Source organism: Chrysemys picta, chromosome 2 (assembly GCF_011386835.1).
Source record: "Chrysemys picta bellii isolate R12L10 chromosome 2, ASM1138683v2, whole genome shotgun sequence".
Taxonomy (NCBI): domain Eukaryota; kingdom Metazoa; phylum Chordata; order Testudines; family Emydidae; genus Chrysemys; species Chrysemys picta.
Genome location: NC_088792.1, coordinates 153,648,980 through 153,662,089, shown reverse-complemented (window position 1 = coordinate 153,662,089; position 13,110 = coordinate 153,648,980). Strand labels below are relative to the sequence as shown.

Here is a 13,110-nt window from a genome sequence, read left to right as displayed (position 1 = left end):
CAGGTCGTTACACAACAGACTCAGCCGGTGGCACTCGTTGCTGGAGGAGGTCATGTGCCTGAAATTTTTCAAAGTCCGCATAACTTTATAATCCCTATTTGTGATTCCCCAAGAGAAAGTAAGAACGCCCGATTGCTGCATTGAACTGCCGGCTCTCCCCGCCCTCCACAACATTTTCTGGAGGCTAGTAGGGATGGTGGGGAATTATTTGCCAAAACGTTTTTCCACTGGAAGATGCTAACTTGTTGAGACAAACTTTTTGCAGAAATGTATCTGTTTTGACACTTTTACTGGGCAGGATTCTCCGATCCAGGATGAAATTTCTGCTGAGAGAGACACTCCCACTCCAGAATAACCAATAGCCTAGACGTTAAGGCACTCACTTGGGATGTCCAAAGCCCTGCTCTGAATCAGGTAAAGCAGGCACTTGTACAAGGGTTTTCTACATCCCAGGTGAGTGCCCTAACCTATGGACTATTGACTCTTCTGGAGTGGGTCTCATGCTTTTTTCATGAAAAATTTGGAACGAAAACCTTTTGAACGTGGAATGAAAACAAATGATGAAATCGCTTGTTTTGTTTTTTTGTGAAACAGAATTCTTGTTTTCCGGCCAGCCCTCGTAGCTGGGCGCCTCTTTGCCTTCCCCTAAAGAATTTGGAATTGGTCTCTGCTGATGGCAGGATACCAGGCTTTTTTTAGATCAATGACCTAATCCGTCATGGTAAATCATGTGTTGCTATACAAACTTAACACTGCATAACATACTCCCCTCTAGTAGTCTTGCTAGAATGTTGAATGAAGTTAAAGGGACACATTTTTTTCTCCCCAGACTCAATGAATGGCCTGATGGCCCATATACTCGAATGCCACTTTTTCGCCACTCTGGTCATGCAAAGGAACCTTAAATATGTGTAGATATAACTTACTCCCATTGCCACTTATGTAACGTGGCCGTAATTGGGCTGTGAATGGTTTTAAAAAAAAAATCTATGTGGTTCTTTCAGACCTTTGTTGTCTGAAAAATGTGTTTCCCCATCCCCTTCTGTACCCTCAAAAATATTTTTTAAACTTGCAGAGCTTGACTTGTTTCAAACAAGGAGTCCTATTTTTGTGGGCACAATTACATCCTTGCCCTTTATCGTCCTCAAATTTGTTAATCCTTTATCTTCCATCTGCAAGGAATTGGGGGCTCATTTTGTTACAGGGGCTTGAAGTTATGCCTATAAAGAGCAGTAAGGGTTTTTTGGAGGTGTGTAAATTTCAAACAAACCCAGAACTGTTGCACTTTGTCATGACTAGCTTTTCTGTTAAAGATAAAATAATTGGTTATAGTGCAGATTATATTCTTAAATAGAGAGTTGACAAACAAAAAAAGTTAAGGGGAAAAAGTTGGCTCTGTGTGTGTTTGTTTGTGTGTGTGTGTGTTTGAAGAGTGTTTGCAGTACAGGGACTATAAACAGGTTTCCTGCTATCTGATGCGGTAAATGCAACTATTTTTGTATGACTGAGCCTTTTCATATAGAAACCCAGTGTTATGTGAGGCAATATCATGTGTGCAACATGGTTCAAGATCTGCTGCTAACGCATCACTGATGGAATAAAATCTGGATTTAGGAGCAGTTAGAGGGAACCTTGCAGCTTCGCTGGATTGATGTACTGATGCCGTCTGCTCATGGTCCTTATTACCCCAGAATGACCGACTTCCAGGCTTGGTTTCAGGTTTAGGGTGGGCTATTTGGATTCTTAGCTAGCTCCTATTGCATCCGGATCTGTCTTGTGTGAGAGATGGAGCAGAGCAGTCTCTGTAAATGCCTGACTGGTGTCTGTTTAGCAGCAGGGGGATGCCATGGCTGGGAAAAGATCAGACTAACAGTTTTCTGGTACTAGCCTGAGATCAGAGGATCATAGTACGGGCTGCAAAGGCTCTGTCTGGCTTTGCTCCTGGGAGAGCTCTCTGCACAGGTCCAATTTTAGAAATGTTTTCTTTGTGTGACCTCCCTCCCTCCTCACCCCCACACACTTTGTTTTACTTTTCAAAAAGGGCTTTGTGGAAGGAACTCAAAATATGAAAATTAAGGGAGGAGACTTATTTTTGAGTGGCGTCCCTGGAAGATGGCTTAACCTGCTACAAGCTCTTTGTTTTTTGGGTCTCCGTGATCAGCTGTTTCAAGTGCAGGGAAGAGGCTCAGTGTAGACTCATATTCAGGAAGGAATACGGTCTATTGCTGGTAAAGAGGTTGAGGAGTCTGGGGTACTGAGTATTGTTGCTGACTTCGACTCACTATATGACATGGGGGCAAATCTCTTAGCTTCTCTGGGCTTCAGTATCTGCAACCACAAAACGGAGATAAGACACCCACGGGGGATGTTTTAGAATCATAAAACTCATCTTTGCGGAAGAGCAAAGTGTTATCACCCCCATTTTGTTGATCTTCCACAGCTGAAGAAACGTTTGCACAGAGGCGATCGTGTCAATTACAGGCAAATGAGCCTAACTGGGCAAACTGGTTGAAACGGTAGTAAAAAAAACTAAGACAATGAGACACGATAGAGACCTATAAAATCATGAATGGTGTGGAAAAAGTGAATAGGGAAGTGTTATTTCCCACGATACAAAAACCAGGGGTCACCAGGTGAAATAATAAGCACCACGTTTAATACAAATAAGAGGAAATACTTTTTCATACAATGCACAGTTAACCTGTGGAACTCATTGCCATGGCATGTTGTGAAGGCCAAAAGCATAAATAGGTTCAAAGAAGAACTGGATAAGTTCACGGAGGATAGGTCCATTAATGGCTATTTGCCAAGATAGTCAAACGCAACCCCATGCTCGGCGCAAATCCTAAACCTCTGGTGACCGGAAGCTTGAGGGGATCACTCCAACTGCCCTGTTATGTACGCTGCCCATGAAGCCTGGGTACTGGGCTAGAAGAGGGACAGGAAACTGGGCTAGAAGAACTGCTGCTCTGACCCCGTATTGCAGTTCTTATGTCCTTATGTCAAGGAACCAGTGAATGCAGAGTGTGATTTTTGCTCTAGTTGAGTTGAATAGACGGCTACTTGGAGCATCAGTAGCCCAGAGCAATTCTCAGGGGAGCAGCTGGGGAACAAGGGATCTGACAGATGCAGAGAATGTAGCCTGAGTGGGGAAGCTGAAGTAGTATTTTTAGGCTGCAGACTTAGCATATAGGCCAAATCCTTCAAGCCTCACTCTCCCAAGTAGTTACAGTGAAGCCAGTGAGGCATTAAATGTTAAAGTCCCTAGCTAAGTTCAGAGCCCATTATACTAGCTTGTGTACCTCCCACTCTAAAGAGACAAGACCAAGGGCAGGAGAGGAGGAGAAGAATCACAGAAATGTAGGGCTGGAAGGGACCTCAAGAGGTATATTGTCCCCATTTTATAGATCAGGAACTGAAGCTCAGTGAGATTAAATGCCTTGCACAAAGACTCCGGAAGACTGGCTCATCTAGGAATTGAAAACCCAGGTCTCCCGAATCCCAGTCCAGTGCCTCAACTGCAAGAGCAGCACGCTTCTTGCAGAACGAAGAGCAAGTAGGATCTGGCCCATGATCTTTTAAAACATAAATACGTGATAGTAAACAAAAGATCCCGAGACAGAATACTCAGGTGCTGGGTTTGCACAGCTTGAATTGCTTTGATGAGCCTGTTACATGTTAGTCTGTCTTGCAAGCAGTAAACAAAGAGCATAAATGGTACAAAGGGTATTAGTCTCCCTTAAATCTCTTGTGCCCTCTGAGGGTGTCCAAATTGAAATGCTTTTGGGGATTCTCCCCTTCCTCCCCAAAGGTGTTGAGTTTATGCTGACATCAATATTACCTGAGACATATGTGGCTGGATTTTTTTTTATTTCGGTCACCTAAAAATCAACGCTTACAATCACAGGCCAGTATCAATGGACATATCTTTCTACCTGTCATTCCTCTGTGTCTGTATCATTTAACATCATCTGTGCTACTTGTAGGTCGTTTTGCCTCTTGTGACCAACCAGTTTTATGCAAGATGTATTAATATCTGATGATCATCCTTTACCAAACTGTCTAAGGATCTGTCTGCTTTGTTTGCTGCCTGTCAAGAAAGTAATTGCAACACACGAGGTTGTTACCATGGCAATTCCACAGCTGGATTAAGCAGACCAGACCACAGCACATCATTCACCGGCTAAACAGCAAGTTATTTAGCACCCTGGTCAGCTGCTTTAAACCAGTGTTTTGCTGAGGGATGGTTGCAATTTACATAAGGTATAAAAATAATGGAAAATTACTGAGTCTCTTTCCACCCTAGCCCATGTTACTATGCTCTATAATGTCCTATATAATCCCAGCTCCGTTTCAGAGAGGAATTAGCATGGGAGCAGTGCTGCTCTGACACCATGGCTTTAAAAAGAAAACCTAATTGATGTTGTCTGTCAGCTTGAGTGGTGACTTTCCCAGCAGGGAAAATTCTTTTCTTCCAGTGCCTGTCAGGATCAAATGGAACAGTCAACACACACTGCAGTAATTATTCCTAATTTAGCAATGTACTTTCAGTGTCCCTTTCAGTTCAGGGTTCTGTTGGCTGCCTTTTTTTGTACTCTCATCTGGTAAGATCTTAGAACCAGGGGTGATCGACATCTTGAAAAGTCAGGCCTGGGTGTGCCTATAATAAATTATTGCTCCTGAAAGGTACTCCAGACCAAGTGCTTTGTCCACAGGCAGAATACCTTCCCACAGACTACTTTGTCCTAATCCTCACTCAGAGGGAACACTCTGCTTTATTGCTGTCAGCCAGAGATTATTGTTGCCGGGATTGGGGGGAATAGATGGCAAGATCCAGATGGAGAATTCTATGGAAATCTCCCATGCTGAGAACAGGAAAATGCAGAATGACCACAATCTCATATCCTGTTTTAAATAACCATCCGCCAGTCTGGGTGGAAGTTGAACCTATACCCTCGAGACTGAAGATGACATTGCCTGAGCCATCCAGTCTGCCCCGTCTTTCTCTCCCTCCCAACCCAGGCCCAGAAAATAAAGCATAAAAGCGTTACTTTGCACGTCTGTGGTGCCTTTTCTCTTAGTCTCTGAGCACTTTGCAAACATTCAACCTCACCACCCCCTCGGAAGCACTTAAGAATTATTTCACCCACTTTGCAAATGGGTGAAAACTGAAGCTCCTCGGGGCCACGTCTCCTTCTTTAATCACAAAATGTTCAGTCTTTCAGTGCCCAGCCTGCAAGCACAGGCTCTGTGTTAGAGGTGGCTGTGCAGAATGCACAATAAATAAAATACGGTAGGGTTAAGGTTTTTATAAGTTAATATGTTTGACCTCTCTAGATTGGTGGTATTCATCTCAACCTGATGCACTTAGGTAGAGTAGCGGATGCAGCGTGGGAAGATCACATGCCATCTGGAGTGAAGTAGGCAAAGTGCCATCCTAAGTTTCAGGACTCATGAGTATCCATGTGGAAAAGACCATTCTTCTGGTTTAGTGCATCTGTGCGCATCCATCACTGGCACAAGAACAAAGCTGCCTATTCCTGTAAGGGGCACAGATATTAGTTATCTTGCGATTCCCTGAATATTGCCATATCGAGTTATAAAGTAGTGCTTTCCCAGAGGCCATATGGGTACTATACTTGAGCTACAGTGAAACGATTTTTTTGGCCTGTCATCTCTTTCCAGAGCCTTCTCTCAAATAAGGATAACTTGGTCAGCCTAATTAGTGGGGGGAGGATTCAACAGAAGTCCAGGTTTAGCATCCTTTCCCTGCATGTCCAAAGCATGCTCAGTCCACCTGCATTTTAGCTAGTGACATCACAGCATGTGATGTCCTAGAACGATTTGGATGCAGTAGAACTTCAGAGGTTGTTTGTAATTCTGAACAAAACGTTCTGGTGGTTCTTTCAAAAGTTTACAACTGAACATTGATTTAATACAGCTTTGAAACTTTACTATGCAGAAAAAAATGCTGCTTTTAACCATGTTAATTTAAATGAAACAAGCACAGTTTCCTTACCAAGTTAAATCTTTTTTTAAACTTCCCTCTTTTTTTTTTTAGTAGTTTACATTTAACACAGTACTGTACTGTGTTTGCTTTTTTTTTTCTTTGCTGCTGCCTGATTGCATACTTCTGGTTCCAAATGAGCTGTGTGGTTAACTGTTCAGTTCATAACTCTGGTGTTCATAACTCTGAAGTTCTGTTGTACTTGAAGACTCAAAGAATTATTGGTTGTGTGGAGGCATGTATCTGATATAAGATTTTTGATTGTAGTACAGTCACTCCTGGAAGCCTAGTGCTGAATACCCTACAGGACAGGTTTGGGGTGCATTCAGCAAAAAACAGTTACACATTTTAAATTTGTTTTTATTTATCCTAACTGTTTTTTGCTGAATGCACCCTAAACCTGTCCTGTAGGGTATTCAGCACATAAATCCAGATTTATTTCAAGTTCCTATTTGCTTTTGCTATTCATTTTGGAATAAAGTCCAGAAGCAAGAACAATAAACCCTCCCTCCCCACAAGACTGGCTCTGAGCAAATTTGTTGTGGTATACAGTACAACAGGGAGGTTTGGGGGTGTGGCTTTGTTCTGATTCCATAGATCACTTACCCCAGGAAATGGTGTCGGTATGTCCCCCCCATGGCAACGGATGGAAGTGGCTAAAAATACTGCTCTGACAGCCTGGTTGTCCTTGTCTATAGGAATCTGGTTTGTGGCCATTGCTACCTGATGTCTTAGGGCCAATATCCTTCCCTGCTTTCAGGGAGACTGAACAAGGATCTTGCTTTTGTTCCTGCGGGATTTTATTAAACCAGATACACTTAAATGTGTGTTGGCCCGACCTCTAGTTTACCAGGGAGTTTCTGCTGGACCAGCTCCAGGTGCTGTCTCATCTAGCAGAGCACTGGAATGTTGCAGGAGCCCAGGGAGATTAAGTTTGACAAAGCTGACAGCATTTGCTGACTTAGTTCCCTCTTTGCACTTCCTGAAAACACACTCCCATTGGGGAGGTTTAAAATTAGCACATGTTGGGCTCTGGGGGCTGACTTGAGACTTGGGCATGACTTGCCACTCGACACGGAAGTGTGGATGTTATAGGTAAGGGTAAGATTTTGTCATGTGTGATGGGGTGGTTTTTTTTTTTTTTTAGTAGAAGTCAGGGACAGGTCACAGGCAATAAACAAAAAGTCACGGAAGCCGGGACTTGTCCCTGACTTTTACTTAAAATAACTGACAAAATAGGGAGGTTGGGTCCAGCACTGTGGCTCTGGGGTCCCCCCTGCCGCCCACGGCAGCCAGGAGCTGCAGGGGCCTCCTGCTGAAGCGGAAAATGTTATGGAGGTCTCTCATAGTCACGATTCTGTGACCTCTGTGACATAATCTTAGCCATAATTATAGGCGCACCCTGCACAGTAAGGAATGTAGCGTACTAAACTGAGCTGCTAACGGTCACTTGCAGAAGGCAAAATCTTTCTCTTTGCTGCTGTTTGATGTATAAAGGACTGAAGAGAAGCAGTGTGGCCTAGTGACCAGGGTGCTGGACTGGGAGTCAGAATGCCAGCTAGAATTCTGTTCCTGGTTCTGCTGTTTGTGCAAATCTCCTTTAGTCTTTGTTTCCCCCCCCACCCAGTCCATCTTGCCTGTTTTGGTGATAAGCTCTTACTGTGTGTTTATACAGCACCTAGCTTAGTGGGGCTGGGTGTTGCACCAATACAGATTGGGTGGTGCATTGGGTACATGTCCTGGATATTGGGTTGCTGCGGTGGCTTAAAGGGACAGTCAGGTTTAAATGATGAGACATTCTTCCTTATGGACATTGTGTTTTTCCTGCTTGGCATTTTGGGGGGTTCTTTGGCATTAATTTTAGTGCACATGAGTTAAGCCATTGCATAGAAATGTACAGAGAACAGTCTCCAAAAGCACAAGTCTTCCCCATCTTTCTGGAGACCTTTCACTCGAATTCTGTGAGTTACTGCTTACTCAGAGACCCACCTGGGGTTCCCAAACACCTCTTGACAAACCCATGTACCCGTGACCTCTGGTGCATCGTTCAGGCTTTAGAACAACTACAAAGCACCTTTGGTGATACAAAAAAGGACCCCTTCTCTTTGAAGTCCATAGTAAAACCTCCATTGGCTTCAGTTGCAGGTGGTTCTGCCCCATAGGTTCTATCACATAAGTGTTTGGCTCACAAACAAGAACAGGATCAATGAAGTAAGCCAGTTTGTGCCCAGAATATCTTGCTGTCTTTTCCTTTTAGCTACAGGCTGTGCTGAGAGGAAATAAAGAGTGGAATAAGGGTGGACTGACTTGATCTAGTGCATTTTTAAATTAAGATCAAAAGAACGATCACCAGTATCTGATACAAGTGTTTGCCTGTGTTTGTCCTGCAGGAGTCTGAGTCAGAAAACAAGCTGGATGGAGAGACCGCATCGGACAGCGAAAGCAAATCAGAGTTTGGAGGGGCCCCTCCTGCACCTACATCAGATGACACTCCTGAGGTCTTAAACAGGGCCCTCTCCAACCTATCTTCAAGGTAGCATTAAATAAAACTTCTCCATTGCTTCTGGGGCTCCTACCAAATTGGTGCACTTTCCCTTTTTACTAATGAGGGTGGATTTGATTTAAATCACTAGTCAGGAAGACTCTATTTAATCACAGATTTCTACATAAAAGTGCATTCTGGTTGAATGTTATAACCTTAATACATATTCTTCACACCTCAGATAGATATAGGGTTGTTGTTTTTTTAAAGGTACACACTATACATTTTTAAACAGTGGTTTATTTTGAAAACTTTTCAGGTGAGTTTTAAAACTATATCAGAAAATGAATGATTGTTTGGTTATTTCATTGACCAAAGGTAATTGAAGCAGATATTCATGAAGTCATTGGGAGGTTAACTATCTCCAATTCAACAAGTTAATCATTAATATTCGGAGGATTTTCTTGCCATGCTGTATTAGGAGGAGAACATCACCAGACAGACATTTAAATTGTTTTATTTAACTAAAACAACCACGTTAAGTATTCTGGATTTTTTTCTTCAATAGCAAACATATAATATTTTAACAAAACAAGCATATATCCCTCGCTTCTCACATTTATCTCCAGACTTCTTCTCTTTGTCCAGATGTATCCTGCCCCCAACAATCTTCTATTCATTGAACTTTTTGAAACTTTGCACTTTTAGAGAGAGGTAAGGGATTGACTCTGTACACAAATTTGCAGAGGGACAATAGAGTTGAGGTCTGTTATTTCTCACTTTTATATATTTATTTATTTAAAAACATTTTTGCTGTTAACAAGCATGTTACCTCTGGAGACAGATCGACAGATTGAGAACTGCAAAACTAAGCTTCTCTGATGGTATCGTCTAGAGTAGACTAAGCACTGAGTCCCATTGGGTAGATAGAAAGATGAACCTAAATAATCTATACAGAAGCCTGTGAAACCCCATAAGATTGGGTCCCTAATCCATGAACTATTGGAACTTTTCTTAAACAGTTCATGAATATATTGTCTCATACTATAGAATTAGAATTTATAATCCCTATTCCACGATGAGATATCTTTGAGCTATAATATATCTTATCTAAAACTAACTTTAGATAAGTTTTTTCCTCAAAAAGCATTTTATCAAAAAAATCCGATTTAAATAATTTTTTTTTTTTATTTTTACTAACCACTATTTAACCAACCTAGGCAGGATGTTCTATCCCATCAGTAGATGGTGACAGGAGCAACACACCTCATGGGTAACTGACTGCTCTGGAGGGACTGGCTTGGCTAAAATTTCTGTATTCTGTTCCTGCTCTTAGCCTGTGGAGAGAGCTTTGGGGCTGGCTGAGCGAGTTTGGTGTTGAGCTTGCTTTTCTTTGGCAGAATTGTGGTACGGTCCTTTTATTTCAGCAGATTTAGAGAGTTATTGTTGAGAGGTTTCTTTGCAGCATGGCCTAATGGACTGAGGGGGTACTGGATGTTGGGGCTCCTGAGGTTGAACCTCAGTTATGCCATTCCTGTGTGATTTGGGGCAACTCTTTATCTCCATTTCTACATCTGTAAAATGGGCAAAATACTCCTACAAAACTAATTGAGACTAGGCAAGGCCCTGTAACTGTCCATTCCTATTTACTCCCTGCCACCTTCATCTGTCACTTTCTCACCCCAAACGAATCTTCAGCGCCTTCCGTGCTGTCTCCCAGCATGGAGCTCCCTTCTTGAGCTTACCCAAATGGCCGCTGTGTGAGCTTGAGCTTACCCACATTCCTCTCGGCACCAGAGCTGGGTTAATGGAACAGCATGACATTCTCACCACCCCCGAGCTAAGGATACGCCACCATTTCCTGCTTCCGCCTTTCACCAGGAGGCTGTGCAGAAGAGATAATAAGTGCATCTCTCACTGCTTTCCTGCTAGATAGGCCCATAGCCTAACGTTCACTTTTCTCTTCCTGTGATCTAGATGGAAGAACTGGTGGGTCAGAGGGATCCTCACTCTGGCAATGATTGCGTTCTTCTTCATCATCATCTACCTGGGACCCATGGTTTTAATGATGATTGTAAGTGCTGTTTCAAAATCCTTCGTTAAATGGGCCGTTATGGGAGAATGGTTGTCAGGGACCTAGATGGCTGAGAAAAGTGAATGGATACACAGAGCCTTTTGCCTCGAGGTTCCTAGCGCTAACCTGGTCCTGTTTGGTCACGACCGAAAGCTGGTCGAATTGCTGTTCTGCTCAGTGATCTGCAGGGAATAAGGTTCCTCGTCACAATTACTATTTAATTGGTGCCTTCTTGGTGGAATCCTCCTGTTTCCTTTATTGCTATCGCAGCCCAGGTGGAGAGCTGAATCTGGTTGAGTGTTGGTCTGTCATTGAGCATTCTGTGTGTATAATATGTGCTTGCGGCGTGGCTTTATCTCGGGATTGAGTCTGTTTAGAGCTGATACAGATCCAGGATTTTCAGCTCAGGCTGTGTGCTTTTAGATTCAGAGATTCCAGGTCCAGTCCCTGCTGTGGGAAACCCATCCGGCAGCCCTGTTGCATTTGTAAAGACTGTACCAACTACAGTCTGGCTATATCCCTGCTGGGCATGTTCCCTTATCATAGAATATCCGGGTTGGAAGGGACCTCAGGAGGTCATCTAGTCCAACCCCCTGCTCAAAGGGGGACCAATCCCTAAATGGCCCCCTCAAGGATTGAACTCATAACCCTGGGTTTAGCAGGCCAATGCTCAAACCACTGAGCTATCTCTCCCTCGATGGTGGTCTTGAAGTGCCAGTCCTCTCAAGTGCATGGGATGAACAGTGATTTTTGTCAGTGCCAGTGAAGGCCGGATTGTCTCCCCTGAACTGACCCGAACTCATGATAGAAAAGCCAGTGTTTGAAGTGCTAACATAACTTAAAGTGAGGCTGTGAGCTCTTGGAGTGGGCCAACCCACGGCTCTGGAGGGAGTAGGGCTAGGAGCGTGTTTTGCCTGGCAGGGAAAGCTGCTAGCTCTAGCTGTAAGCAGGTTGAGCAAGTGAACAATTTCTCAGCCTAGGAGAAAAGTCCCCTTATGTCAGCTTTGGGAGTGCGGGCGGGGGGAAGGGGAGGTCACTTGTAAGACAATAGAAGAATTCTCCTTGTGGCTGCTGTAAGGGTCAGTCTAAAGCTCCCACTTTTTACATGCATTTAGCATCCCATTGCAGATTATCCGGTCCTGGTTTAGTGTATCTGTGAATGATGCTGCTTCTTAATGTTTGTTTTTCAGGTGATGTGTGTCCAGATCAAGTGTTTCCAGGAGATTATCACTATTGGCTACAATGTGTATCGCTCATATGAGCTGCCCTGGTTCAGGACCCTCAGCTGGTAAGCAGCGCGACTGCTGCGGTCTTCATTAGAGTCAAGGAGCACAATACGATCCTTCTCGATGTGCATAATGCCTTTCGTCTAGAGTGCTTCTGAATCACTTGATGCCTCATTGATGTGCAGCCAGCCACCACTGGGCATCTTTTGTAATATTTATACACTTGGTTCCATTGCTTGTCTGATGAGAGCGAGGGCTGAATCTCCCGATCTGTGCTGGGCGGTGGTGTTGAATGCTGTTACTGAGCGAAGCGATGAGTAGACGTTTGACTTGTGGTTCCAGTTGCATTGCTCAGGCCTGAGGGTGTAGGGAGCCATCTGGGATATTTACCTACTGAAATGTATTTGTGCGATGGGGATGAAACTGTATTGGCTGCACCCAGCGTCTGATGGCGTGCCACAGTGAAGGAGGGGGGCACTGCCTCCAGTAGCTAGGAACCTGGAGAAGACTGTTAAGCAGTGCCACCTAAAGGCAAAAGCTTCCTAAGTACCATAATGCTATACAAAAATTGAACAGGGCTGTTGACGTGTTCCCGTAACATAGGGGTTGGGTGACAGCCAAGTATTTGCATTTAATGGAGCTGTGGCTTCTACATGAAGATCTAATGATTTGATTAGAAGAAATGTGAGGGCTTGATTTTATCCCCCCCCCCCCCCCCGCACTTGCAGTAAGGTTCCTTCACGCTGCCCGAGCCACCTTAGTGCAAGTGAGAATCAGGCCCTGATCCTCTACTCCTGTCCACCCCCCCAATGTGAGTGAATTTTCTGCAGACTTTCAAATAAAAATCACCATTATTCTGCTGCCCAGTATGTGAACCTTCAGGCGTCTCCTCCCCCCTGCACGAAGTGTAGATAGTGCAAGCTGATAACCTCTTAAGTGTACTAGTCTAATGATCTACTGGTCAACCATGTCCCATTCCCCTGTAGGTTCCTATTAAAGGGAATGCTGCTCTGTCCACAGGTACTTTCTGCTGTGTGTAAACTACTTTTTCTACGGCGAGACGGTAACGGATTACTTTTTCACCCTGGTACAGCGAGAGGAGCCCTTGAGAATTCTCAGCAAATACCATCGCTTCATTTCCTTTGCCCTCTACTTAACAGGTAATTTTATTTGTTTCTGCCAGTTAAATTTGTCTCGTTGCTGTTTTTGAGCTGAGGTTACGTCATCAGCCTCTTGAAATGCAACTTTTTTTTTTTTTTTCTGTAGGCAGGTGGGCTCCAGTGTCCCCAGTGGATTTGCTCTGTCTTACGTACAAAATACG

The 13,110-nt window shown here is 43.8% G+C and overlaps 1 protein-coding gene across 1 annotated transcript in view; it reads left to right on the top strand.

Annotated features, from left to right (window-relative positions):
• CDS2 (CDP-diacylglycerol synthase 2) overlaps positions 1-13,110 on the top strand; it is a 44,458-nt gene that overhangs the window by 15,873 nt on the left and 15,475 nt on the right. The window contains exons 2-5 of the mRNA XM_005285194.5: positions 8,398-8,540; positions 10,467-10,563; positions 11,754-11,851; positions 12,810-12,949. Coding sequence (XP_005285251.2) covers positions 8,398-8,540; positions 10,467-10,563; positions 11,754-11,851; positions 12,810-12,949 — 478 coding nt within the window. The remainder of the gene's footprint in view (positions 1-8,397; positions 8,541-10,466; positions 10,564-11,753; positions 11,852-12,809; positions 12,950-13,110) is intronic.